At 38.8% G+C, this 26,264-nt stretch overlaps 1 protein-coding gene across 12 annotated transcripts in view; it reads left to right on the forward strand.

The window, feature by feature from the left end:
* Plekha1 (pleckstrin homology domain containing A1) overlaps window positions 1–26,264 on the forward strand; it is a 50,996-nt gene that overhangs the window by 14,255 nt on the left and 10,477 nt on the right. For 5 of the 12 annotated variants that reach the window (XM_021653199.2, XM_021653202.2, XM_021653197.2 and 2 more), the window contains exons 3-9: window positions 4,262–4,318; window positions 7,078–7,123; window positions 14,302–14,399; window positions 19,357–19,482; window positions 19,699–19,746; window positions 22,577–22,720; window positions 24,808–24,876. In XM_021653199.2, the coding sequence (XP_021508874.1) occupies window positions 4,262–4,318; window positions 7,078–7,123; window positions 14,302–14,399; window positions 19,357–19,482; window positions 19,699–19,746; window positions 22,577–22,720; window positions 24,808–24,876 (588 nt within the window). The remainder of the gene's footprint in view (window positions 1–4,261; window positions 4,319–7,077; window positions 7,124–14,301; window positions 14,400–19,356; window positions 19,483–19,698; window positions 19,747–22,576; window positions 22,721–24,807; window positions 24,877–26,264) is intronic. The other 7 variants (XM_060381131.1, XM_021653203.2, XM_021653201.2 and 4 more) reach the window with 4 other exon arrangements.

Below are 26,264 nucleotides of genomic sequence, written 5' to 3' on the forward strand. Positions count from 1 at the left end.
CAGCTCACATGAATTTTTAAAAGACTTTTTTTAATTAGTACATTTTGTACATTTTGTACTTTTTAGTACATTGAGTTTTCTGAACATTTACATAATTTAAAGTCTTTTTTCAGTCCCTACAATTTTCTTTATTCAGCTTAAGTGAACTTTTAAAAATCATGTTTGTCAGCCAGGATACTAGCCATTATTGCCAAATTTGTTTCACCTTTAAATGTAAAAACTAAGACATAACCTCTTTCTGAAATCTTGCTGAGACTATTAGATTATGCCACCTGAAATGGCCAGTTTAGAGCCATTTTGAATTACTGAGGAACAGCAACTTCATACTTATGCATGTCCCAGTGCGTAAGTGCTTTGGTAAAGGAGTTTGTCTCAGCTCTCCTTAGGGAGCCACTTTCTCTTTTTACTGCTTGCTTCATTACTAGCCATCAGTTAAAAAAATCTATTCTAGTCTATTATAAGGACATGATTTATGGCTGTGCTTTGCTGACCATGTTGGTAATGATACAGAATTCATGAAATATCTATACTAGGAAGTGAATTTGAAGAGATAGGAAAAGTTTGTTGTTTGGTAAAAAGAGCTGAGAGGCTTGCAGGTCTATGCAGTATAGGGTTTGACTTTTTAAACCTACTTTATTTGGGGTTCCTAAATGCCTCTACCTCTCTTCAAACTCCCTGACCCCAGGTAGGAGAAAAAGAAGGTTAGTAGGGACAGGGAATGTAGATCTCTTTAGACTTAGTTCCTTGGGGTGATTACACTCTTCATAGTCAGGATTCCAGCAGTCCAGCCAAAGAGCAAACAGTAGCAGCAGAATGAGTCAGCAGCAGCCTCCTGAAAGCATTCTCCAGTGCATTTCTCGCTAGGAGCAAAAGCATCCCCTAACCCCAGCTCCTATTTATACCCTTTCAGAGTCCCGAATAAGCATGCTTTCCAACTGACAAATACCTCCCCCCACCCACAAGACACTTTCCAGCTGGCAAAGATCACTTGCCCTCTCACTAGGCTGATACCAACTGTGGATAAACTAAAGCAGTCACACATCCAACACTTAGGATTATAACAAAAACATATTTGTATAACATAACTGAGTTTTTAAAGAAACCAAAACATCCACCACAATACAGCATATTTCCTTTTTTACTTTGAATGTCATAGTAGTTTACTGTTTCTTACTCATTGTCCAGTAACAGAGTTTGAAGCTCAGTTTTGTTTTCAGAATTTTCTGATTGAAAGCATTCATTACTGGGTATTGAAAATGTTTTGTCTTCTAACTACTTATATTTCCACCTGCCGTGAAGCTGTGTAATCTGGATTCCTGTGTGTCATAGTTTGGTTTCTTATTTTTCTTCCTCATACAAGACTTTGAGCTCTAACCAGATAAGTAAAATAATGGACTAATAGAAGTTTTAAAAGAAAATGTTATTCTGAAGGGGATGTTATATTTATAATATATAATAAGTATATATTATAATAATATAATATGTATATTGTTATGTGTTCTAATTTTATATGTGTAACTATACATAATATATGATGTTATAGAATTATATAAACATATGTTATATAACATAGTTATAAATTTTATATTGAAGGAGAACAGTGTTTGAAAACTCACTTTGGTGAGTTGAGTATTGCTGAGGATATTTGTATATTTCAGTTTTTTAATCTAATTTTTTTTCTAACTCTGATCCTCTATTTTTAAGAAACTAAAACATTTGAACATAAAACATGACTATAACCTTTCAAACTTTAAGATTTATAATTTTTTAAATTTATGTATTTATTCCTTGTGGCCTATACTTGGGATTTTTGTGCACAGTGTATAGTTTTTTTGCTTTGATTTGGTTTTGGTTTTTCAAAACAGGGTTTCTTTGTGTAGCCTTGGCTCTTCTGCACTCACTTTGTAGACCAGGCAGGTCTGGAACTCACAGAGACTCACCTGCCTCTGCCTCTGTGAGTGCTGAGATCACAGACATGCATTACCCACTACCATGCTTGGCTAGTATATAGTTTAAAGCAAATCATAATGCAGTCTTAACTGTAGGTAGGAGTTACAAAGCTTTGAAGACTTGTTCCTGCCAACGTGTCCCTGGCATGTTTGTTTGTTTGTTCATGTTTGTTTTAACTATGAAAAGTTTAGTCTTCCAGGAACTCTCCCAGTTAGTCATTAGAACGAACCTATAGGTTTGTTTTTTAATGTATACATTATTAAAAGTCAGTTTCAAAGGTGCATTCTGCCTAAACTGTGGCAGAGGGAGTTTTTAAAGTTGAGCATTTTTATTTTACTAAGATTGGGCTCACGACTTTCTCAGTGTCTTTCTTGATTGTATTGCTTTCATCTTCCCCTCTATAGTGTAAGTGCTATATTATCTTCAAAATGTGTTAAGTAAATCATTTTAATAATGAATCACAGGCTTTTTCATTAGTTTCAGATTTTCAACTGAATATACTTGCTTTGTTTTCTGTTTAAACTCTCCAAGCCTGGTTCTTCGTTTGAGATCTCAAGCCACTATTTTCCTTTTGGTGTGTGGCAGCTTATCACTACTGTAGCTGCTGTTGCTGCCGTTTTGTGGTTCTTGAATTAAACCAGGCTTCAGGCAAGCTATGAAAGCACTCTGCTGAGTTACAGCCCAATTCAGTCTGGTGGTGTTTACCTTTTTCTGTTTTGTTTTGGTTGTGCCTATGTATATCAGGCAGATGCTTAACCCCTAGGTTACACTCCCAGCTCCCTAGTAACCATCTTCTACTTGGGACCAGCACCACCACTTTCGGTAGTAGTAGCAGCATGCTGAAGGCTTTGAGTTTACATGTTGTTCAGCCCATCACAGTGTTTCATGATGCCATCCAGCCATAAACAGCACAGCAGTTCCACCTCCTCCTCTTCTTCTTATTAGTACTACTTGTTTTTGAGACAAGGTCTCTTTCTGTAATCCTGATGGTTTTTTTATGATACAGATAAATCTTAATTTAAGAATAAAAGTATTGAGCTCAAGGCCAGCCTGGACTACAAAGCAAGTCCAGGACATCCAAGGCTACACAGAGAAGCCCTGTCTTAGAACAAACAAACAAACAAGAATAAAAGTATTTTGGTTTGCCAGGTGGTGGTATGCATGGCTTTAATCCCAGCATTTGGGAGGCAGAGGCAGGCAGATCTCTGAATTAGAGGCCAGTCTGATCTATAGAGCTAGTTCCAGGACAGCCAGGGCAACATAAAGAAACACCCGCTTTAAAAAACAAAACAAAACAAAACAAAATGGTTCTAATCTATGCATTTCTCTGCAGAAGACTTCAAGAGAATCAGTTGATTGCTTGTTGTGACACATACCTGTAATTCCAGCATTTGAGAAGTAGAGACAGGAGGGTCAGGAGTTAAGGGTTATCCATGGCTGCATAATGAGTTGAGGCCAACCTGAGCTACATGCAATACTATCTCAAAACAATAAAAAAAATAAAAATACAAAGAATCAGTTAATATTTTTGAAAAAAGCATTAAAGTAGGTTTTAGGTTTTAGGGGAAATGCACTTAAAGCATTTCAATGATGTGTCCTTTGTCCCCTCTGGCTCTTACACTTTCTGCCTCTTCTTCCTCTGATTTCCCTGAGCTGGGAGAGGAGGGATTTGATGGAGACATCCTATTTAGGACTGAGTGTTCTGCATATTTTCTGGCTGTGGGTCTCTGTGTTTGTTCCCATCTCTGCAGAGGAAGCTCTGAGGATGGCTGAGCAAGGCCATCCTGCCTGGAGTCAGAAGGCCAATATTTTTAAAGAGGCGAAGAACTTTTACTAGATCAATGTAAAATGGCTATTTTTTTAAAACTTATAACTGTATTGCTTTGTAAAATGTTCTCTAATGCTTTCATAAACAAAATCTGATCGTAAACATCTTTAAGCTCACACAAAAAATTAGTTCAGCTGCAGTGAGAAGGACAGCTCTTTAGCTGTAGTGATACATCTCAGTGCAGCAGATTGAGACAAAGTGTCTTATCCAAACTGTCATCTTTTTGTTTTGTTTCACATTTTTGCCACAGGGGCTAGGACCTGGGGCCTCACAAATGCTAGCTAGGCAAGTGCTCTGCTACAGAGCCACATCCATAGTCCTACAGTGTTATCTTGATATCACATCTAGTAAATATGTAAACTGAATAAAATGTATTTATAAAATGTTATTTAAAAATCTTTCAAATATTTTTAGTACATTTGAAGTATGATAAAATGAATAAATAATGTTGGGTATTAATTGTATTTTAATAATTATTTTTAGAACCTTCCTTCAGGATCATCACGGGTTGGAGCCATTAAACTTACCTACATTTCAAAGGTAGACTCTATATATTTTTTTAGAAATTAATTAAAACAATTTTTGTTCTTTGTTTGGTATTTCTGAGTCAAAGTTTTTTTTTAAAATTTCAGTTTATTTACTTTACATCCCAAGGGTGCCTCTTCCCTCCTTTCCTCCCAATACCTCTCTTCCCCTCCTTTCCTCTTCCCTGCTCCCCTTCCCCCTAGAAAAGGGGAGCTGCCCCCCTTCCCCTGGCAGCCTTTCCCAGCACATCAGATCACATCAGGACTGAGTGTATCCTCACCCCCTAAGGCCAGGCAAGCCAGTGGTGAGACAAAGTCTTAACTATGTAGCCTAGAATGGCCTTGAATTTTCAGTCCTTTTGAGTGTTGGGTTTACAGAGTGGGGTTATCCTGTACAGCTGCCATTGTGTTACACTCATGTGAATTCCGCCCCAGGTGGGAGTGTGGGCAGAGCAGAACAGCTTCTTTTTGTCATTTAGCAGTGATGCGTAGGTCTGGTCATGCTGAAGATTATACTTGGTTACTGTGGTTAGGAATTTTTTAAGTTGATAAAACTGGAAGGAATATGAGTTTAATTTATGAGATGTGGCAAATTTCAGAAGTATTACTGATTTTTATGATCAGTTACATGACTGCCAGAAGGGGAGAAATTGCTAAGATCAGTGGCAAACCTGTAACTTAGCCAGCAGGGAAAGTGGAGGCATGATGGCTGGTTTGAGGCTAGCTTTGGTCACCTAGCAAGACACTGCCTGAAATGTAAATAATAAATAAATAGAGTAGGAGCAAAGTCAGCTAACAGGCTCTGTCTTGGAAGTTTTGGGGAATAGTTTTTTAAGTTTATATTACTTGTTAAATATTTTCCCAAACTTTTAAAATTCCATTCCTCTGACATCTTTTTTTAATATATATTTTGTGTGTGTGTGTGTGTGCCCATGTGCATGTGTACATATATTGTGCATATGGGTACCTGCAAAGACCAGAGAGAGGGCATCAGGTCCCCTGAAGCTGAAGTCAGGTGGTTGTGAGCCACCTGACATGGCTGTTGGGAACTTAATTGTGTCTCTGAAAGAACAGTAAGTGCTTTTAACCCCTGAGCTCTCTCTCCAGCCCCTATATGTTTTATTTTGAGGAAAATGTGCACTTTCATCATGTTGAAGGGATGAAGTTGTTTTCCATTTTACTTTGCTTTTACTAATTTCTGTTTTTTTAATTGATTTTGTGGTATAAATTTTAGTTTTCAAAAATTTAGATTATATATTTGTTTAATAGCTTTTTTGTTTGTTTTTGCTTTCTAAGACAGGGTATCAATGTGTAACTTTGATTGACCAGGAACTCATACTGTATACCAGGCTGGCTTTGAATTCAGAGATCTACTTGCCTCTACAAGTGCTGGGATTAAAGGCATGGGAGACCATTCCTGGGCTGGCTAGCTGGCTTGCTTGCTTTTTACTTACTTTCTTATTCATCTGTCTATCTGTCTGTTTGTCTGTCTATCTATCTATCTTATCTATATCTATTCATCCATGGTCTCTCTATGTAGTCTTGACTGCCCTGGAGCTTACTATGTAGATCAGGCTGGCCTTAAGCTCACAGAGATCTATCTGCTGGGATTAAAGGTGTGGGCTACCACAACTATTTGCTTTTTGTTTTAATTAATGTTTATAAAATTAAGATTAAGTTACTGAGGTGTTAGCCCTGTGGGTTTGTCTGTGTGTGTGTAACTTTGTTTTATACAAGAGCTAGGAGCATCTGTTGATAACTTAAAATATGAGGTGCAAATGAAATGAAGTATTAACTCAGTGAAGCAGTCAAGGAGTGTGGTTACTGTTCCCTCTCCTTCGCTGCTCCTGGTTAAAATACAAGCTTTTCTGTGCAGTGCCTCTCTCTGTCCTGCAGCTTACTAAGTTTGGATCGAACAATTTTATTGTGCCGCTTTAATCATGCTAACAAATGTCTTTGTGACTGGACTGTGAATTTGTAGCTGGGATTCATCAAGAACTCTAGAGTAGAATTCATTGTGAAATATAAAAATGAGTCCTCTCACTGGGGAACAGCTCAGCAGTAGTCGTGAGTAGGGCTCTGAAGGCATCTTATGCACACTGATAGTACTGACGTACAGAGTGCAGCTAGTTGTGAGAAGAGCTGTTCTGCATTTAATGACCCTGGAACCAGCAGAGATTGAGTGCCATGTTGACTTCTCAAAGAGGTGAAGGCCTTTTTTTTTTTTTTTAAACAATTTATTCACTTTGTATCCCTGTTGTAGCCCCTCCCTTGTACCCTCCCAATCCCGCCCTCCCTCCCTCTTCTCCTTCTATGCCTCTTCCCCAATCCACTGATAGGGGAGGTCCTTCTCCCCTTCCATCTGACCCTAGCCTATCAGGTCTCATCAGGACTGTCTGCATTGTCTGATGAAGGTCTTCTTTAAAGTCTCAGACTTTAAAGTAACAAGCATGCAGTCCACCATCTTTGCTTATAGTTGGCTGCCAACATAGAAATATGAAGTTTAGGAATATTCATGGTTTTTATACTGTAATAGTATGTAGCTGTTTCCTGGAGAAAAGCTTGTTCAAAGAAAATGTGGAAACATCGTTTGTCTTATATTATAATTAGGATCCAGATTCTATATCTAATTTGCTATCTTTAGGTTACTTTTAAATTTTAATTTCAGATTGGTATGCTAAGTGGGAAATCGTGCATGTGGAAGATTGCATAGTATTTGAGACTGAGTATTGTAGTATGTGGAGAAGGATAACTCAGACCTCTTTTTCTTACTAGGTTAGCGATGCAACTAAGTTAAGGCCAAAGGCAGAGTTTTGTTTTGGTAAGTAGCTATATTTACATTATTTTATTTTCTAAATGACATCTTCCACCAAACTCCTGAGTTCTCTTAAAAAAAATGTGTGTGTGTATATGTATGTCTGTGCATACATGCACACATGTATCACAACACTCATATACAGATCAGAGAATAACTTACAGGAGTCAGTTATCTCCTCCTACCATGTGGGTTCATAGATTGATTGATGGCATGATTGAACTCAGGCCATCAGGCTTGGTGGCAAGTGCCATCTTGCCAGCCCTGTTAGTTATTTTAAAGTAGGCTGATATAATTACATCATATTATAAAGGAGAACAGTCATAAGAAATACATCTATGGCTTAATGACTGTAAATTTCTGTGGGAAACTGTAAATTTCTATGGGAAATTCCTTTACAGCCATCATTCAGGTGAGGGATACAACTTTGACCCTGGCTGCCGACTGCAGTTCCCTTTCCCCTTCTCATTCTGGCTAGAACCTCCCCTGCATTCAAGTGTACCTGATGATCTCAGCAATATTTCAGCTAGTGTTTATATGTACCTTTTATGTCCAAGCAATGGACTTGGACTTTTGTGAGGGAATGTAATATTGGAGGCAGGAGACATTGAGGATGGTAGATGAGTAGGTGCTTAGATCACCTAGGACATATTGGGCTCTGGGAGAATAAGGAGTGTTGGTTCCTCAAGGATCTCAGGCTGGCTGATAGACAGATGAATTACCTGTTGTTATCATTCCATCAGTATCATTCAAGCAGTCAGTAGTCAGTGGGGATATAGAGTCATCGATGCCTCCATGAAGGAGAACATCCTGTGCTGGGGGCAAGTAAATTGCTGACCAATTTTTACCAACAGTTAGAAGTAATAAAACCTCATGGGCAGAGGTGTGCAAGGGAGGAGAATATGGTTTGAGAACTGGAGGCATAAGTCAGAGTGTGGTATGTTGACCAGTGCATTTTGTTATTTGGAGAAAAGGTTAGAAAGTAGAGAGTGCTGTAAGCAGACCTGAGGTGAATGAGAGTACTGGCTCTGTGCCTAGGAATTAAGCAGGTAAAGGAGTCCTGTGGCTTTTGAACTACTGTTCTTAAGGCCTTAAACTGGGATGAAGCTGATAGAGGTGAGAGAATCTAGAAGAACAGAAGAAAAAGTATAGAGCATTAGAGACTTGGTACCTGCTCAGGCAGATTCCATGTCCTTGCTATTATGAGTAATGCTAACACAGGTTTACAGGTGTCTCTTTTGTATGCTGATTTCATTTTAAGCATATACTCAGAAGTTTTTGTTTTTGTTTTTTGTTTTTTTTTAATATGTGGAATTTAGAGGTAAAAATGACCTGAAAGTAGAAGGGGTCAGGGAAGGGGAAGAGAACTAGTATGATGTCTAATCTTGCTTGTCAAGTTAGTGGAAATAGAATCACCATTAAAAAAAACTCCCTAAGCATTAACAGAGGAGGGGAGATCCATCCTCATGTGGGTAGTTATTCTATGGTCTTGAGGAAGTGAGTGAACACAAAGATTCATTATTCTCAGCTTCTTGACTTCAGATGTAGTGGGACCCTCTCCACCCCTTCCTCCTCTTGTACTTTCCCTGCCATGATGGGCTGCAGCACCTGGGACTGTGAAACAGAATAAGCCCTTCCTTCCTTAAATTGCTTCTATAGATATGTTGTTGTAACAGTGAGGCAAGTAACTAAATCATAGAGCAAGAAAAGGATCAGTTGCCTGCTCTTTGAGCACTTCCTCCTGGAGATGTGTATTTGCCAGGCCACAGAGGAAGAGGATCCAGGCAGTACTGATGAGACTTGATAATCTAGAGGCAGAAGGCAGGGGAGGAGAACTCCCCTTACTAGTGGACTAGGAGAAGGGGGTTGAGAGAAGAGGAAGGGAGGGTAGGACTGGGAGTAGTTGAGCAAGGAGTCTACAATTGGGTTCTACGATGAATAAATTGTTAGTAATAATAATATATTGGAGATGTTTTTCCAAAAGAGAGAGAGAAGGATCCAGAGAGGATGGGCCGAGTGGCATAATGAGACCTTGTGGCTTTTACAATTAATGCATATTAATGTATGGAGAAATTTAGAGGGTCAGTGGTGAGTCAAACTGAAAAAAATTGCTGCCCTCCCAGTATGTTACAGTGATGGAAGAAGGGGCGGAAGTAGAGACTAAGCAACAGAATTAATGTTAGTTTTTAAGTTCTTTGCTCTCTTCTGTGTATCAGGGTGACTTTTTCCTGCAGGTTGACATTTAGAACAGTATTTGATGGCAGCCACATGTATCCAGTAAAGGAAGCCACTGTGAACAGACTGTAGTTAGCTGCTCAGAGAACTCTACTAAGAAACACTTGTAATCATTATACATTTATTGCAGATTACAATTACTAAGTAAGAGGATGTTTCAGAGCCTTGTAATTGAAGGGTATTAGGGTTCCTCAACTAACAGAACTTTGTTAGAATATTGAATCTCATACTTGTTTTGTCATACAGTCTGAATATCAACCTAGGACCTTGGGCATACTAGACAATTGCTCTACAATGGAGCTAAAACACCCTGAGCCCAAACACATGCTTTTTAACACACACACACAAATCTCCCTTTTGATAGGTTGAGGGACTAGTATAAGTAATAAACACAACATTCATAGTTATTGGGCCTAGTTAGAATAATGATTTTAGTTGGAATCAAAGATTAAGATGAGCCTCTTGTTAGTCTTTCTGTGGTTTGGTAGTTCTCTGCCAGCAGGAATAGGGAAGAGGTTGGTAGAAGTCTGAGAGAGACTGGACTTCCCACTTCATTCTAAGTGATACCATGTCTAATTGCCCTGAAACAGTGGGAACAAGAAACACTCAAACCTCACCTTAGATAAAGGTAGGGGACGTGAGCAGATGGCCCTCAGTGTATAAATATGGAAGCCAATGGAGGAATGGTAGCTAAGTTTGCAAGCAGAGAAAGAGACCAATGAATAGCTAACCATTTTCGGGTCCTGCCCCACCTTTCTCTAATAGGTTTAGGTAATGTGGCTTGATTGAGGGGGATGGGAGAAGCTACAGTGAGGAGGGACTAAGAACAGGTTCTTTGTTTGTCTTTAAAAAGAAAGAAAGAATAAAACCCTGTAGTCTATGTCTCCATCTGGCTCTTGTGGGCAGCCACCCTTCCCCCAGCTCAGCAGGGAATGGGATGTGTGTTGTCTCCAGAAATAGAAACTAACACTAATCCCAGAGAAGGGAAGGAATGAGGCATGAAGCTGAAAAGGAGGATTAAAGGAGAATCTGAATACTGAATGCGGCCCTGTCCTGTGTGCAGCCCCAGGGAACCTGCAGCCAGCTGCAGCCAGCCCTAGGTGGGCAGAGCCTGAGTACCCTCAGGAAACCAGGAACTCTACTGACATCTGGATATTTCCACTAGGAGAGCTTGCTGGATAGTGAGCTGTACAAGGTTACAACCCCACAACCCAAGAGGGTACAACTAGCCTTTCAGTCCTTCCTTTAGAATAGTAACAGATAGCCCCAATTACTTAGTATTTGAGAAGAGTTATGAGACAAAAAAGAAACAAGTTATGTAAAACTCAGCAGAGAAGCTTTTTTTTTAAATGCAAAAAAAAAAAAAAAAATCAGCAAAAGTTAAAAAGTGATAATAGAGAAACTTATGTGGCAATCTTACTTCTAAACCTGTAACCTCAGCATTTCAAGAGGATGGCAGATCCCCAGTAAGCCAGGGCTACAGACTGAACAACTTTCTCAAAAACAAACTAATAGAGGGATTAATTAATTGAGGAAGGGCAAACCAGAGAAATAAGAAAGGAGCTGTTGTGGCCACACTTGAGCCACAGCCATTTAGTCTTGAATCATGAGAGAATTTTTGCTGCAGTTACACTAATGTCTGTGCTGTAATTTTTTATACATTTGCTTTGTTTGTTATTGTTTGAATAAAAGTTAAAAAAAAAACCAGAAAAATTTGAACAAAATGTACTCAGGTGAAAAAGGAAGCAGACCAGCCTCTGAAGACTCAGGTTCATTTGAAACTTGCTTAAAAAGCTTGGCAACTTAGAGGTGTCCTAGCTTTGTGTTTGTGGTAGTCAAGGCATTTTCTTTCCCTTTCTGTTCCCTCCTCTGCATTGCATGTATACCACTTTCCAGTAATCCACACTCTTTGGGAATCTGAAGATGGTGATAGAGGGGAATATTGTGTCCATTTCTTCACATGCATTGTCATTTCTCTAGGGAAGGATGAGGAGAGCAGGATTCAGATCAGACTGTGCTCCAGAGCCCTGCATAAGCTATCAGCCTCACTCGTTCTGACTTCTCAGTTTGTAGCAAATGTCTATGCCCCGCTTGACATGAAATAAAAGCATGTGAATTTTTACTCTAACCGCAAGGTGTGCCAAGAGCTTTTTTTTGTTATAGCTTTTGGTTTGGGGTTCAGGAACTAGAAATGGGATCCACAGCCCAGTGCATGGTTGGCAAACTCTGAGCTACATCTCAAACTACAAAGAGTCTTTTTAGTTTAGTTGTGTTGACCTCTTTTTTTTTCCTTCAAAAAGGCCCTAATATAAATATTTTTCATTTAGAAATATTTGTATTATACATTTGCTTTGTGCCAGTTGTTGTAGTATACTATTAATTTTTATTTCTTTTCAAACTTACTGTTTTATTTTTGTTTATGTATGCTTGGGCACCAGGTGTATGTCTGGTGTTGCCTGTCAGAGTTCCCTGGGATCAGACTTACAAACAGTTGTAAATGGTTTTAAAAATATTTTGGGAAGGAGGTCATTATTGAGCCAAAGCTAGAAAAGGTCTGAAAGCATACTTAGTTGTCTGCCAGATGCAGCAGCTTTTTGTTGATAGATACTGTGTTCTAGGGTGTTCCTAGTTGTACTGAAATACACTTATGATATATATGTGTGTGTGTATATATGTACATATATACATATATTTAATTTTTTACTCATAAAAGTACAGTTGATGGTTTATTACAGTTTTTTACTTTTCAGATGAATTTTTCTGTGGCATTTCATAAGATGTACTCCGGCTTCTTTTCTGCCACCCTAAACATAGGGAGCTCTGGTTAGAGTGCCTTGCTCTCAGGCCCAGTATCAACGTCATGTGTGCTTTAGAAATCACTTCTTTTCGCTTGAGGGTTTTTATTTCCTTCTCTTAGTCATATCCAGCTGAGTGCTAGTACATTAATTACTCGTGTTATGGTGGAGACTCTAGAAAGTTTTTGTTTGTTTGGTTGGTTGGTTGGTTTTGAGACAGCCTTGGCTGTCCTGGAACTCAGTATGTAGACTGGCCTAGAAGTTGATTTTATATTTGAACAATTTCAATAGTATGGCTATTCAGATGCCTTAGCTCCTACAGTAGTAGTTGGTTTTCTAGACCAGTGCATATGATGTATATAGGTGTGATTGAAGAGCCCCTTATGGCTTGTAGACAGCTGTCTGCAGACAGTGGATAGGCCCATGCCACAGGGAGCCATTTGTAAATTTTAGAGAAAGGTTGCCTCTAATCCTAGCACTTGGAAGACAGAGGCTGGTGGGTCCATTATCAGTTTGAGGCCAGCCTGGTCTACATATTGAGCTCCAGGACAGCCGAGGATACATAGAGAGACTGTGTCTCAAAAGAAAAAAGTTTTTTTGTGTGTGGAAGTATTAAAACAACTTATTCTGGGGCTAAAAATATTATAGGGGCTAAAGGATGTTTATAAACTTAAGTTATGGAGGTTTTTAAATACATGAAGTCTATAAGATTAAAGGGAAACTGATAAAATACTTGCTTTTTATCAAAGATACCATTAACAGCATGAGAATTCATGACAGACCAGGGAAAGTGCTTATAAAGCAATTGGTTAATAGAAAAGCTCCTGCAGATCAGTACATTACAACTGAGCAACTCAAGAGAAATGAGCAAAAGAATATACAAAACATGAAGCAAATGTAGGTGCCTAATACCCACACAAAACTTCAATTCAAACTCAAGCAAGGTCTAGTTATCTACTAATTGGCAACTAATTAGGTAGGTCCGATAATAGACTGCTGTATCAGTTAGTGTCTGTTGAATGGAAACACCATTTGAGGCATTTTTTGGTCCCAAGGTTATCTCCCCAAATGTCAGAGGGCAGAAGGAGCACAGTGGAGATGTTGCAGTGACATTGGAGACCTCATGAAGCACTCTACTGTGCTGGGGCTAAGAGGCAGAAGGGAAGAGGCAGTACATAGCCTTGTACCAAGGAGGAGCAGCTACCAGAAAGCTATGAAATAAAGCTTTAGACTCTCAACCCCCAAGAGTCAAGACTTTAAATCAAGGAATGTATTATTTAGCGCAGTTATTAATAACAATACAGGTGAGAGGTATTAAAGGCCTGTGTACACAGTTGGGAAGAAGCTTCTATATAGGGATTAAGGGTCTTTTGTTTGTTTTACTTTTTTGTTCTTTTGAGACAGGGTTTCTCTGTATCAGCCCTGGCTGTTCTGGAATTGCTTTGTAGGCTAGACTGGCCTTGAACTGACAGAGATCCATCTGACACTGCCTTCTGAGTGTTGGGATTAAAGGCATGAGTTATCGTACCTGGACTAATGCAATTTTTAAAAGTTATTTTTTAATAATTTTAAAAATTGTTTTATTAGTATGGGTATTTTCCTGGCATATATGTCTGTGCATCACTTGTATTCAGTGTTCTCAGAGACCAGAAGAGGATATTAGATCCCCCGGAGCAGGAGTTACAGACAGTTGTGAGCTGTTATGTGGATGGTGGGAATTGACCCATGTCCTTTGGAAATATAGCCAGTGTTCTTAACTGCTGAACCATCTTTCTAGTCCCCCAAAACAAAAATTTTAAATGTTATTTCTCTGTGACTCAGTAAGTTTGTATCAAGATTATTCCACAGAAATGCTGGTCAAAGTGTGGAGGAATATGCCCAAGTGATGTTTCATTGTAATGATTTATGTTAACTGAAATATGCATCATTGGGGAACTGGCTCACTATTTAGCAGTATACTCATTTAATGAAAATTAGCCATAAAAGAGTTTTGCCTATGTAACTCAACAATGAAATCAGTGTTTTATATGGCCTAATGTATTTGGTCAAATCATAGACTTGCAATGTTGAATCTGGTAAGACTTTTTGCAGCTATTCTAACATAATATAGAGGTAACACGTATACTATTTCATATTCTTAACTTTTTTTGACAGTTATGAATGCAGGAATGAGAAAATACTTCCTACAAGCCAATGATCAGCAAGACCTAGTGGAGTGGGTGAATGTCTTGAACAAAGCTATAAAAATTACAGTAAGTGTATTTTTTGAAATGTTTTCTTGTTACAGAAGTGATTTTTTTTTTTTTGGGAAAGCCTTATTTATTTAATATGTATACAGTGTTCTGCCCGCTTGTGTGCCTGCATGCCAGAAGAGGGCACCAGATCTCACTATAGATGGTTGTGAGCTACCATTTGGTTGCTGGGAATTGAACTCAGACCCTCTGAAAGAGCAGCCAGTGCTCTTCTGAGCCATCTCTTCAGCCCCTACAGAAGTAATCTTTACATTTAAAAAAATGTGTTTAATGTCATTAACTTTCCAGCAGGTTGCATAGTCAATCTTGCTTTAAAAGATAAGTTCTGAATGTGAGCTATTTTCTTGTGTGTGACGGACTGCCAGCCTGTCATTGGCTTTCACTTGTTCTGTTCCTAATAAGGATTCGCATTACAGTGCATGCTGATTGTGGTTTGTTCTTCTTTTCACATCTAGAGTAGAATAAGCGATTTTGACCACTTACTCAGGATGACCATAGCATTCTCCTTTCTTTAAGCCATGACAGGCAAAGGAGAAGTGGGTACGGACAAGGGAATGTGCAGGTCTAGAGAGAATGAGTTTGAAGAGTGCTCTAGAGATGTCTGAGGCACTAAACTCCTTCTCTCACCTGCCCTTTTCCCTGGAGTTCCTGGGCCTGCTATTCTTCCCTCCTGCTGATACTACAGCTGACTGCTGTTAAAATCTTCTGTTTGGTTTAAAATGATCATCAGTACTTACTAATCACTTACACCATGCCAGCAGGCAGGCTTCAGATGGAAGGCTTACTACCCTCGACTTTCCAGAAATGTGAGTTTTGGGTAGAGAATCCAGGCAAGCTCATTGGTTCCTAGACCCCAGATCTGCAGTGCAGTGAACAGAGAGCTCCTTCTTAAAGTCAGTCAAGCTTTTCTGAGCAAGTTGCTGCTGCTGTGCACATGCACTGCTCTGCTGAACCTTTCTCGTTACACAGAGTAGGCCGTCTGGAAAGAGTTGCTAAGGGGCTCTTCCTGTGTGGGCTTGTATCAGCTAAAGTTTGTTCTCTCTGAAGTGCAGTTATTTACTGCTCCTTATCTGCCCATGGCCAAAGAGCTTGGGCCCTGAAAATCAACACATAAAATCCTCATCTAAAGTGAACACTTCCATGTCTGTGCCACACCACAGAGAGTTAAGCTAGCCAACCAAGGCTGTTCTTAGTTAGGTCAATTTTTTTTGTATTGCACCAGAACAGCTTGTTACCACATGACAGAAAACGCCCACACACCACATCTGATCTGTATGTGAAGCAGAAGTTATTTTGGGGCTTGTGCAGTTTCAGGAAAGCAATATTTTGAACAGATTCAAAAGTTTATGTTCTTACAAGGTTTTAGCTGATCATTTGAGCTCCTAGTAAATATTTCTTACCTGAAAGATGTTTTTATAAAGGCTATATGTAGTATTTTTATGAGTTTATTTTTCACAGTTTACAGTAATAAGCAGAACTGGCTTTTAGTGATTTGGAGAAAATTTGAACGACCGGTCTCAGCATTTTACCAAGTTGGAATGCCTTGAATTGTTATTTCATTTATTCTTGGAACTAAGCAGTTTTTTTATGTGCAAGTTTTTCAGTGTAAAGGAGAAACTGGCAGTGTTTAAGGTATAGACTTTTAATTACCTCTTGTGATCTTGCAGCTTTGTTTTATATGGCTTTTTTACTGCTTTTTAGATAAATCTTGATAATGATTTCATGACTTTATAATTAATAGTTTGGAAATTATAAATACAAGTAAGATACAGAAATCACCAGTGAAGGAATTATACCTGCAGTGATGAGAATATAGAACTGGTTATTGATGGGAGTCAATTTTAGGTAAACATTAGGCAAATGAGAGAATTCCAGGCTTTAGTAAGATACATTTTATTGGGGGTGGAGACATGGGCCAGAGGTTAAGAGCACTGGCTGCTCTTAAAGAGGACCTGGCTTTGGTTTTCTACACCCATGTGACTGCTCACAACTATCTGTAACTCTAGTTCCAGGGGATATAATACCTTCTTCTGGCCTACACAGTCAAAAGATATGCAGGCAGAGTACCCATTTTTGAAAAAAAGTTACAGATAGAAATTTTGTTAAATTCTTTAAAATAAAATTATACCAGTTTAGATGCATAGGCATTTTGCATATTTAAGTATATAGGAGTGTGACATGTCTAATTTCATACTTATATGGCTAATAATTTACATGTAGGAGCTTATAAAAATTAACATTTCCATTTTAATACATGTGAAGTTTACCTTCCTCTGGAATCATTCCAAATGATAATTTGATCAACTATAATTTAGTGGTTTGCTGAGTACTATGTGAGCTATATGTTTAAAATTTTAAATTCATTTTCCAGAGCATGGTTTCATCTTAGGGATTGTTAGGACATGGTAATTAGTTAAGTAGTTCCAGTGGAATAGTGTTCCATCATAGTGTACTGCCCTTCACAGCTATAGTTTGTCTTACCTCCCTAAGTCTGCGGAACACCGTGAATTCTCCTAAATATTTAAAAAAGAAAAAGACTATATAAAAGGTCAGTATCAGAAGAAATAATCTTAGACAGCATTTTCAGTGACTTAAGTTTGGAAAATCAAAATTGGCAGCATGCTTTCAAATGTGTGTTAGTCTACCTTCAGTGTAGTGGCTCCTGGTCCTTTACTTGAGAGAGTGATAAAGACATCCATAGTTGTTCCTAAGCAGAAGTCTACTATTTCTAAAATGCCTTTTTCCACCATAAGTTCTAACTTAAAAGCCTATATTAGCTTTTAATCTAAAGACTCATCTCTTAAAGTTGTAGCAGAAATTCCACAGTGACTTTTTTTTTTTTTATGACAACTGGGACAAATAAGCTGAATATTGGTTTAAAGAACAACTTTGCTGCCCTGCAGTGTTAACCAGTTTTTTGCCAGCTGGACATTTCAGACAGAGAGATTATACATGTCTTGCTACTGTTAAAATTAAAGGTTTTTTTCTATGCCCACTCTCAACACAGACCTGTCACATTTATTAATAAGTTTCAAGCATTCAAGCACCATAACTGGGCAGATACTGATCTAACCTAGCTATACTAGCCTGGCCTATTTCTCAGCCATGTGCCCCATGCTGCTTGTCATCTAGTCTTACCTCGGCCACTCCTGCTCCATCTGTGTCCTCATGGCCTGGTGACCACCTCCATCACCACCTCCTTTTTCTCCTCCTTCTCCTCCTCCTCTTTCTCCTTCTCCCTCCTCTCTTCCTTTTTCCCTCCGTCCCTCTCTCCCTCTAAGATATAAGCCATTCTTACCCAGAAACAGTTATGTTTATAAGTATGTGTGGATTAAGATCTTCTCACATACACAACTTAGGCTTATTCAGAACTTTGAAGAAAGTTTCTTTGTAAATAGACCTGTGTGCACAGGTTCTTTTCCACATCTGGTGAGTGCAGTGTTATGTGCAGTGACAGCACAGTGTGGAATAGAGTTTCTTCAAGTGTAATTTGTCAAATATAGTCCCTCAAAAGCACCTCTTCCTTCTGAAACTACAGTTTGAGGGGGTGTCCAGGAGACTTGTTCTGGGGATGGAGCGGGAAATCTACAGTTTTAGTGATGCTCCTGGGTGGTGTCTCATGTACATAACCTGTCTTGGATGGATTCACGTTAGTACATGAAGAGGCTTTGACCGCAGTGTTAGTAGTTTTTCTGTAGTTCACAGGTGATGGGCAAAGGATTTAATTTTAGATTAAATGTTTTTTTTTTTACCTTTTTTACCATTACGTTGTCATTCATTTTGTTGATAGTTTCTGAAAGACTGTGGAGACATCTAAATAAAATGCTTTTTAAATCATATTCAGTATATAATTGATGCTGTGCCTGTTTTATTTAATTTTATTGCACAAATTTAGCCAGAATGTAGTATAGCAGATATTTCAACCTATGTTCTCTTGGTACAGTAACTTTTATTCACCTGAGGTAATTGTCTGCAAGGTTTACCCCCTCCATCTCCTTACCTAGCCCTGGAAATTTCTAGCCTCTGTACAATCTAATCTAGGTCTAAATTCTTTCAGCCTGTGAGACTTACTGCTGAATATGCTCACCCTATCTAATTCTTTCTGAACTTTGGCTGGCTGGTTCAACTCAGCTATTCTGCCTCAAGCTACTCTCCAAGCTGACTGATTAAATCTGGCTTCTCTCAGTTTTTTCACTGAATTGCTCTGCCTTGCCTCAAACTAGCTCTAGCAATCTGTTCTAATCTTGGCTCCTTCTCATTCTCTGGCTCGTTCTGTCTTTACCGGTGTCTAGTTTGTTCGCTCTTCATCTTCTGTCTGTGAAACTCCCCTGGTAAAAACTGCTGCCTCTGAATTCCACGAACTGAACTGCCACAAATTGAACTCCACTGCACTGCCTCTCAGCTCCCTGACTCAACAGAGCTGACCGAATAGAACTGACAAGAACTGAGAACTGTGCCTGTCTCCTCAGTGCTGGGATTAAAGGCGTATACTACCACACCCAGACCTACGCTTTTCTTTACCAACCAGGCTGGCCTTTAACTCAGAGATGTACTTGCCTCTGTCTCTTGGAGTAAAGGCATGTTTGTATTCCAGCCAGATCACTTACCTAGGTCTTTGGATGAGATCTCTTGCCACAGCAGCCAGCCATGTTCTGAATTAAAATTTCTCTACATTCCCTGTTGCCTTTAAGTGCCTGCTTCCTTCTCAGAGTGTGCTGAGAGTTGGCCAGGGGAGGAAGGAGGAAGTGTGTGAGGTAGTGACTGCATAAGCACCAGCAGCGGTTGATAACTGCTGTACCCTAAAATGTTATCAGGCCAGAACAATCTGATCTCTCAGATTAAAATATTGTAAATAGATTACCATTTGTCAGTTATCTACAAAGCAGTTGAAAATCCTGTGGTGATGAGGCTTGCAAATATAGTTCTGGTTACGTGATAATCCGTCTCACCTCTTCAGGTACCAAAGCAGTCAGACTCACAGCTGGCTTCTGACAGCCTGAGTCGCCAAGGTGACTGTGGCAAGAAGCAAGTGTCTTACAGAACTGACATTGTTGGTGGTGTGCCCATCATCACTCCAACTCAGGTAACAAATGCTTCTGTTATGTGTTGGTCATGACTGCATATTGATACTTTTATTTTCATCAAAACCGAAGCAGAATGTCTTTGCTGAATTCAATTTGGTTTCTTATTGGAACGTGTTTCACAAACTTTTGTGTGTTTATTGTAAAAAAGATTGGAAGTCACACAGATAAACATTTGATCCTTCTCTGAGCTGAATTTTTTTGTACTCTCCCTGCAGAAGTGGAGATGGGAGTTACATGTTATACTTTGTAGCAGGATATCTCAGGTCAGTCTTCACAAATTCCCCATCTCACTTGTGGTAACTGCACAGTTCTGCTGTGGGCTTACCATAATTGATAAGCCGCTCTTAATAGACAAATGGAGGGATTTTCTTTTCTTTCCTTTATTTTATTTAACAATGTTGTGATGAACATTCTTATATCTTAAACTTTGGCGATTACTATGCATACTAGTCAAGAGCCCTACCACTGTGCTATAACTTGATTCTTTTTCAATTTTTGTTTAAGACAGTGTATAAAAGAATTTCCCAAGCTGTCCTCAATTCTATTTTGTAGCCCAGACAAGCCTTGAACCTTAGTTTCTCCTGCCTCAGCTTCCTGGGCAGCTAAGCTTACGGGTCTACAGCAAGATAAATTAATTCTTGAAAGTAAAGTTGTTGGGTTAGAGTCTGCAAATATTGGGTAATTTTTTTAAAACCTGTTTTTTTTGTGTGTGTTGTTGTCATCATTTTCCTATAACCTGAGGACTGCAGCTCTGGCTGGATCAGTATCCTAAAAGTTCTGATATGTGTGGGTATTAGGAAAAATAAATATGTACTTCTAAAAATGAACTTGAAACTTTTATGTGGGCTTAAGTTTCTTATATTGTTATTGAGAAAATATACTTTTAATACAAATTAAAATAGTGTTAGTTGAGAAACCAAGAATTTGTGAAGTGATGGCTATTGGCAGTATGGATATGCTCATTACTTCTGTGTCTTTTGATCTTAACAAACTCTGATGCTCTACAAACCTTAACATTGTAACATACACCATCTTTTCCAAGCCTTTTGCCAAGGGAATGTGATTAGTGGGAATGTGATTGATCTCATAACATCAATAAATTAAATATTGGTTATATTTTTTCTGTTTGGCAAAGGGTATTTAATAACACTAATTACAGGGGTTTGTTGCTGTTTTATTTTTCCAAAGTTAGATAAAAAAAAAAAAATAGGGAAAAAGAGAAGGGTGTTGGAGGATTGCTTTTTTTCTGAAAGTGATAATTTCAGCCTGCTAACCTTGTGATTGGTAATTAGCTGGGCTGAGCTTTTTTTCCATTCTATGCCTTATGTTGGCTGTTGATGGATAGGTGTGTTAAGACACCATTGAGGTTTGTGTTTGTGCCTGTGGCTGTTGTAGATTAGATTCTATAGAAGCAGAAGATGTCATTTTAAAGCATTTTTGGGGTCCAGTGAGATGGCTTAGTGGTTAAGAGCACTGTCTACTCTTCCAGAGGTCCTGGGTTCAAGTCCTAGCAACCACATGGTGGCTTATGACCATCTATAATGAGATCTGGTGCCCTCTTCTGGCATGCAGGTGTACATGCAGTCAGAGCACTCATATACATAAAATAAATAAATAAATCTTAAAAAAAATTTTCTGAAAATGCTGCTGTTTTATTGTAATACAAAATTTTAAAATCTGTAAGTCAAGGATTAGGCAAAGAGCTTTTAGACTTGACATCAAACACATTACATTGTCCATAAAAGGAAAAGACTAATAATTGCACATCATGAGTATTTCAAATGTTTGTTTTGTGAAAAACCCTGTTCAGAGGATGAATAGAAGAGATAGACTGAAAGAAAAGTTTACAAGGTACTTATCTAACAAAGGACTTTTATCTACAGAAAGAGCTCGTAAAACCCAGTAATTAACAAACCAAAAAGTCCTTAAAAGGTAGACAAAATTCATAGATGGCCATTTCACCAAAAAAATGAAATACAGACTAATAGACACTAGGAGAGATGGCTGCCATCTGTAGCCAGTAGAGAAAAATTCGAATTAAGGACCCAGGGCAATACCTCACCCGAACAGGGATGCTTGGGTCTCTCACCTATTCATTGCTGGTGGAGGTGTAAATAAAACAGTTCAGCCACTCTAAAAAAAATTTGTGTGGTGGTTTTCTTGTCATCTTTGAGTAAGTTTGCAATTACTCTCCAGCCTAGTATGTTTTCTTCTAGGCATTTATAATAGTCTCATTCCTAGTAGCCAGAAGCTGAAAATAATGCACACTGTTAATTGGGTAAGTGATCAGCAGCATAATATGGTGGTATACCCAGACCACTGGATATAGCAGCATAGACAATGGACTGCTGACGTCAAGAGACACCTGAATGAGCCTTCAGAGGGTGATGCTCAATGAAATTTAAAAATCTCAAAAGATACTCAGTGTGGACTTCCATTTATAAAGTGTCAGAACAAATGAATGGCTGTGCAGGAGCACTGCTAGGGCATCACAAGCAGACCTGTAGCAGTGAGCAGCCCTTTGTGTTTGTTGATTATGGTGATTGTTGATGGCTGTGCATCAGCCAACATGTGTGATGTTACATGTGGACAAACAAGTCCATATATAACTGTTGAAATCTGAATAAAGCTTATGGATGCTTGTTTTGAGGGATGCATCCTAGAAATATGCACTTTCCCTTTATGGAAAGAATTTGGTTAGAGAGTACACAGGGCCTCTGGTACTTTGTTTAATTATTATAAATTCCTATGAATCTGTTTAAATTATTTAAATGTAAAAAGGTAGCCCCAAGCTGGGCAAGGTGGCATGTGCCTTTAACCCCAGTACTGGGAGACAGAGGCAGGTGGATCTCTGTGAGTTAGAGGACAGCCAGGGCCACACAGAGAAACCCTGTCTTGAAAATCAAAAAAAAAAAAAAAAAGTCCTACCAGAGGCAGGAGTTTTGTAGAACTATAGAAATGGAGGTCTGGGTTTTGATCAGTGACAGGAAAATTCTGATTAAGTGTCATTGATTCTAAGATTTTCTAAGATAACATTAAATAGAAGTATTTAAATTTAAAGCAAGAAAAAATATATTTTGTGCTTCATTTTAGAAAGAAGAAGTAAACGAATGTGGCGAAAGTGTTGATAGAAACAATTTGAAACGGTCACAAAGCCATCTTCCTCACTTTGCTCCTAAACCACCTCCAGACAGTGCAGTTATCAAAGCTGGGTATTGTGTGAAACAAGGAGCAGTGGTGAGTAGCTAACCGAACCTGTCAAGTAGGGAAGGTTTGCGTGTCAGCAAGCTTGCAAGTCAGGACGCACGTTGTGTGCTTTATTTTTGGAGAGACCCAGAGTGGAGGGCGGTCTGTTGCTCGAAAGGGCAGAGGGTTATTCACACGGCACAGTTACTTCCTTGGTTTGGGCAGCTGGATAAGTTAATGCCTATGTCTACCAACATTTAGTCTAAGTGAACTTTCCTAAGTTTAGGTTTTTCTTTTTGTTTTGTTTAAAAACTTCAGTTTATGTATGTGTGTGCATGATATGGACGAGGAAGGGGAGCATGAGCTTAATGTATTTGCTCTCAGATCAGAAGACAACTTTTTTCAGTTCTCTCCTTCCATCTTCACTTGGATCCCAACGTTCAGATTCAGGCAAGATTTACTTGTGGAGTCTTCTTAGCCCCCAGAAAGTTCTTCTGTTGATTTCTCACACACTCAGGAATGGTCAGGTGTAGAGCTGTAGAAGTGGAGGAACCAGGAGTGGCTGCTGGTTTTAAGGTTGGGCTACTTAATCTCCCAGGCTTCCAGTTTTATTTTATGAGAAAGCTATTTTATAAAACTTATGTGGGTTTTGAAAGAGGTAAATGAGAGGTACAACTTTTGGCCCAGCTTCAGGTGCTAAGTAAGCATCACCAGTGAGTCCAGGTTGTCTCCATAGTCAGCGACATTGAAGAAGTTTCTACAAGACAAACACATTTACGTTTTTGTTTTGTTTTTTTAAGACAGGGTTTCTCTGTGTAGCCTCAGCTGTCCTGGAACTCACTCTGTAGACCAGGCTGGGAACCGCCTGCCTATGCTCCCGAGTTCTGGGATTAAAGGTGTGTGCCACCAATGCTTGGCTTATTCACCACTTTTTCTAAGGTTCAAGCTATTTTACTGCCAGGTGCTTCGGTTCACACCTATAATCCTAGCATTTAGGAAGCTGAGGCGAGACATGGAAAATTCTAGGTTAGCTTGGGTTATATAGCAGGCTTGATGTTTATTAATCAGCTTTTCTAAAATTTATTCTGTATGAACTATTTGAGACTCGCCAGAGGATATAAAGTTCAGCATTTGAAAACAAAAGGAAAAAATGTGAATAAAGAAACACTTCAAATTCTTCTGGTAATTCTCCTTGACTGTTCTCTACTTTCTGGCAGCTGGAGAGGGAAATTTCTTCCTGCCTATTGGACCATTGGTCCCAGGGAAAGAGAGATGAGACCAAAGATAGGCTGTCTGTCGGTTGAGGCAGAATTTCTCCCAGGCTGTGAGGCTTAGTTGTAGGCTAATGAGGCTTTTAAGGAGGTAATCTTTATTCTTAAATCTAAAAAATAATTTATAGATTTTTCTTAATTTTAAAAAAGATTTCATTTTTATGTGTATTTTTATTTTATGTGTAAGTGTGTTTACTTGAATGTACATTTGTGTACCACATGTTTGCAGTTCTAGTGAAGGTCAGAAGAGGGTGCAAGATTCCCTTGGAACTGGACTTTGACACAGTTATTACCTGCCATGTAGATCCTAGGAATTGAGCCTGGGTTTTCTGGAAGAGCATTCTTAACTACTGAGCCATCTCTCCAACTATTTACAGATAATTTAGGGTATGAAAAAATTTACAGGAGTATTTGTATAAAGGTGTATTAAACATTTTCTGTATGGCTTTTATTTTGTATTTATTGTGGACCTGTTATATGTGAATACTTGAGAAAGGATTCATGCATGTTGTAGATAGAGAAACCTGATAGGTTAATGACATTTCTGGTGCTGATTTTTACCTTGTGGGCTGGGCTGGCAAGAAGGGAATACTCCCCCCCTCCCGCCTTTTCCTCTGTTAGAGATCAAAATCTTGAAATACCAGAGTAATTAATAAACTCTGAGAGTGAGCTGCCCAAGGCCAAGGCCATCATTCCATCATTCAAGGCCTGGTTAGCAGGGAAAGATGCCATTTACTACCTCCTTTGGGAAGGGTGTGTTGTTTCTGAATACTTGGCATTTCTGATTGTGGGTTCATATTGGAACAATTACAGAGTGATGAACATTTGACATTCTTTGAAGCCTCTGTCTATGTTCTTCTCTGATAGATGAAAAACTGGAAAAGAAGATATTTTCAGTTGGATGAAAACGCAATAGGCTACTTCAAGTCTGAACTGGTATGCAGTTAAATATGCTTTCAAATGCTTGGCATTTGCATGCTTGTATGCTCTTCTGTTTTTGAATGTTCTAGTTCTGGTTTTGAGGGCACCTGAATTTCAGTCCTTTGGTTGTAATACATCTGGTTAATCACATATTTCTTAAATGTGTTTTAAATAAAACTGCAGTATCTTAAGGAAGCATTCCATCTTGATGGATCTAAAATTATCAGAAACACCATATCTAAACTTCTCTCTGAGGGACATTGGAAGTGGTCATGTAGGAAATCCTCCAAAAGCAACATCCAGCACTCTGCATGGCTGCCTTCTCTTCCCTGCTTTTTCTAAGATTGTTTGTTTCCCGTTTCAGATCAACTCTTAAATTGTTTCACTTGAGATATCTTTGCCCTGTTCTGAAGGCAGTATCAAAGATTGTGTGTCCCTTCTTTCCTGTAAGAGGAAAGCACTATTTAAGATTCAGGTAGCCTGAGTCTTACAGTAAATGAGTGTATAAATTAATGGAATTCTCTCCTTCATCTACCAAAGCATTGGACTTTTGTATGCCCCATATTTTGTTTGAACAAAGGCATCAGAACAACATTCAGAACTTTCTGCCCTGGTAGATGTGTTCCACACCTATGTTGTTCTGTGCAGGCTACATGTGATTTTTGAGTGCCGGTAATGTAACCAGTGTGGTAAGGAGGTAAGTTTATTTCATTTTAAAATTAAAACCAGTTTCATTTCACTTCAGTAATTTAAATGTATAGTTACTCATAGGCACTGGCTGGTGTATTGGGAATATTTTAAGAGTTGTCTTAGGTGTCAGTTCTTTTAGAAAGCTGCTATGGGGTAAAGGACAGAAGCAACCTGTATAGCCTGGTGTAGACAGGCAGAGCCATGTGTAATGAGGCGGCTGCCCTACCCAGTCTGAAGAACAGAGAGGAAGGAAGGCACAGAAAGTGGGTAGTGACAGAGATGAGAATGGTTACAACACGTACTTGTTGATAAATGAGGAAATATATCAATGATAATAGAAACCACGGCTCTTGTTTTAAAAACATGGCTTCTTGATCTAACTTAGCAAGCACATAAGTAGACATAAATATTATGTCCTGGTGTGAGTGCATGTGAGTGTAAAACATACTGTAGCTCTGTATCTTGAGAAAATGATCATTTTCCCCCTAAAAGAAACCTGAACTCCATGGAGAATTGGTAGATTCTTTACCTGGGCAAGAGAAATAAATACAGGATGATTTGGACTATTTTGTCAGGAAGCAATAAACATTCTAAGGAAATACTGATCACCCAGAAGTCACTTCACTAGTAGTTCCCTCACCAGATCATGACCAGTGAGAGTATCAAAATACATAATGATTTAAACAATTACAGCCATGTATTTATGTGCTCAT

Source organism: Meriones unguiculatus, chromosome 1, assembly GCF_030254825.1.
Source record: "Meriones unguiculatus strain TT.TT164.6M chromosome 1, Bangor_MerUng_6.1, whole genome shotgun sequence".
NCBI classification, from domain to species: domain Eukaryota; kingdom Metazoa; phylum Chordata; class Mammalia; order Rodentia; family Muridae; genus Meriones; species Meriones unguiculatus.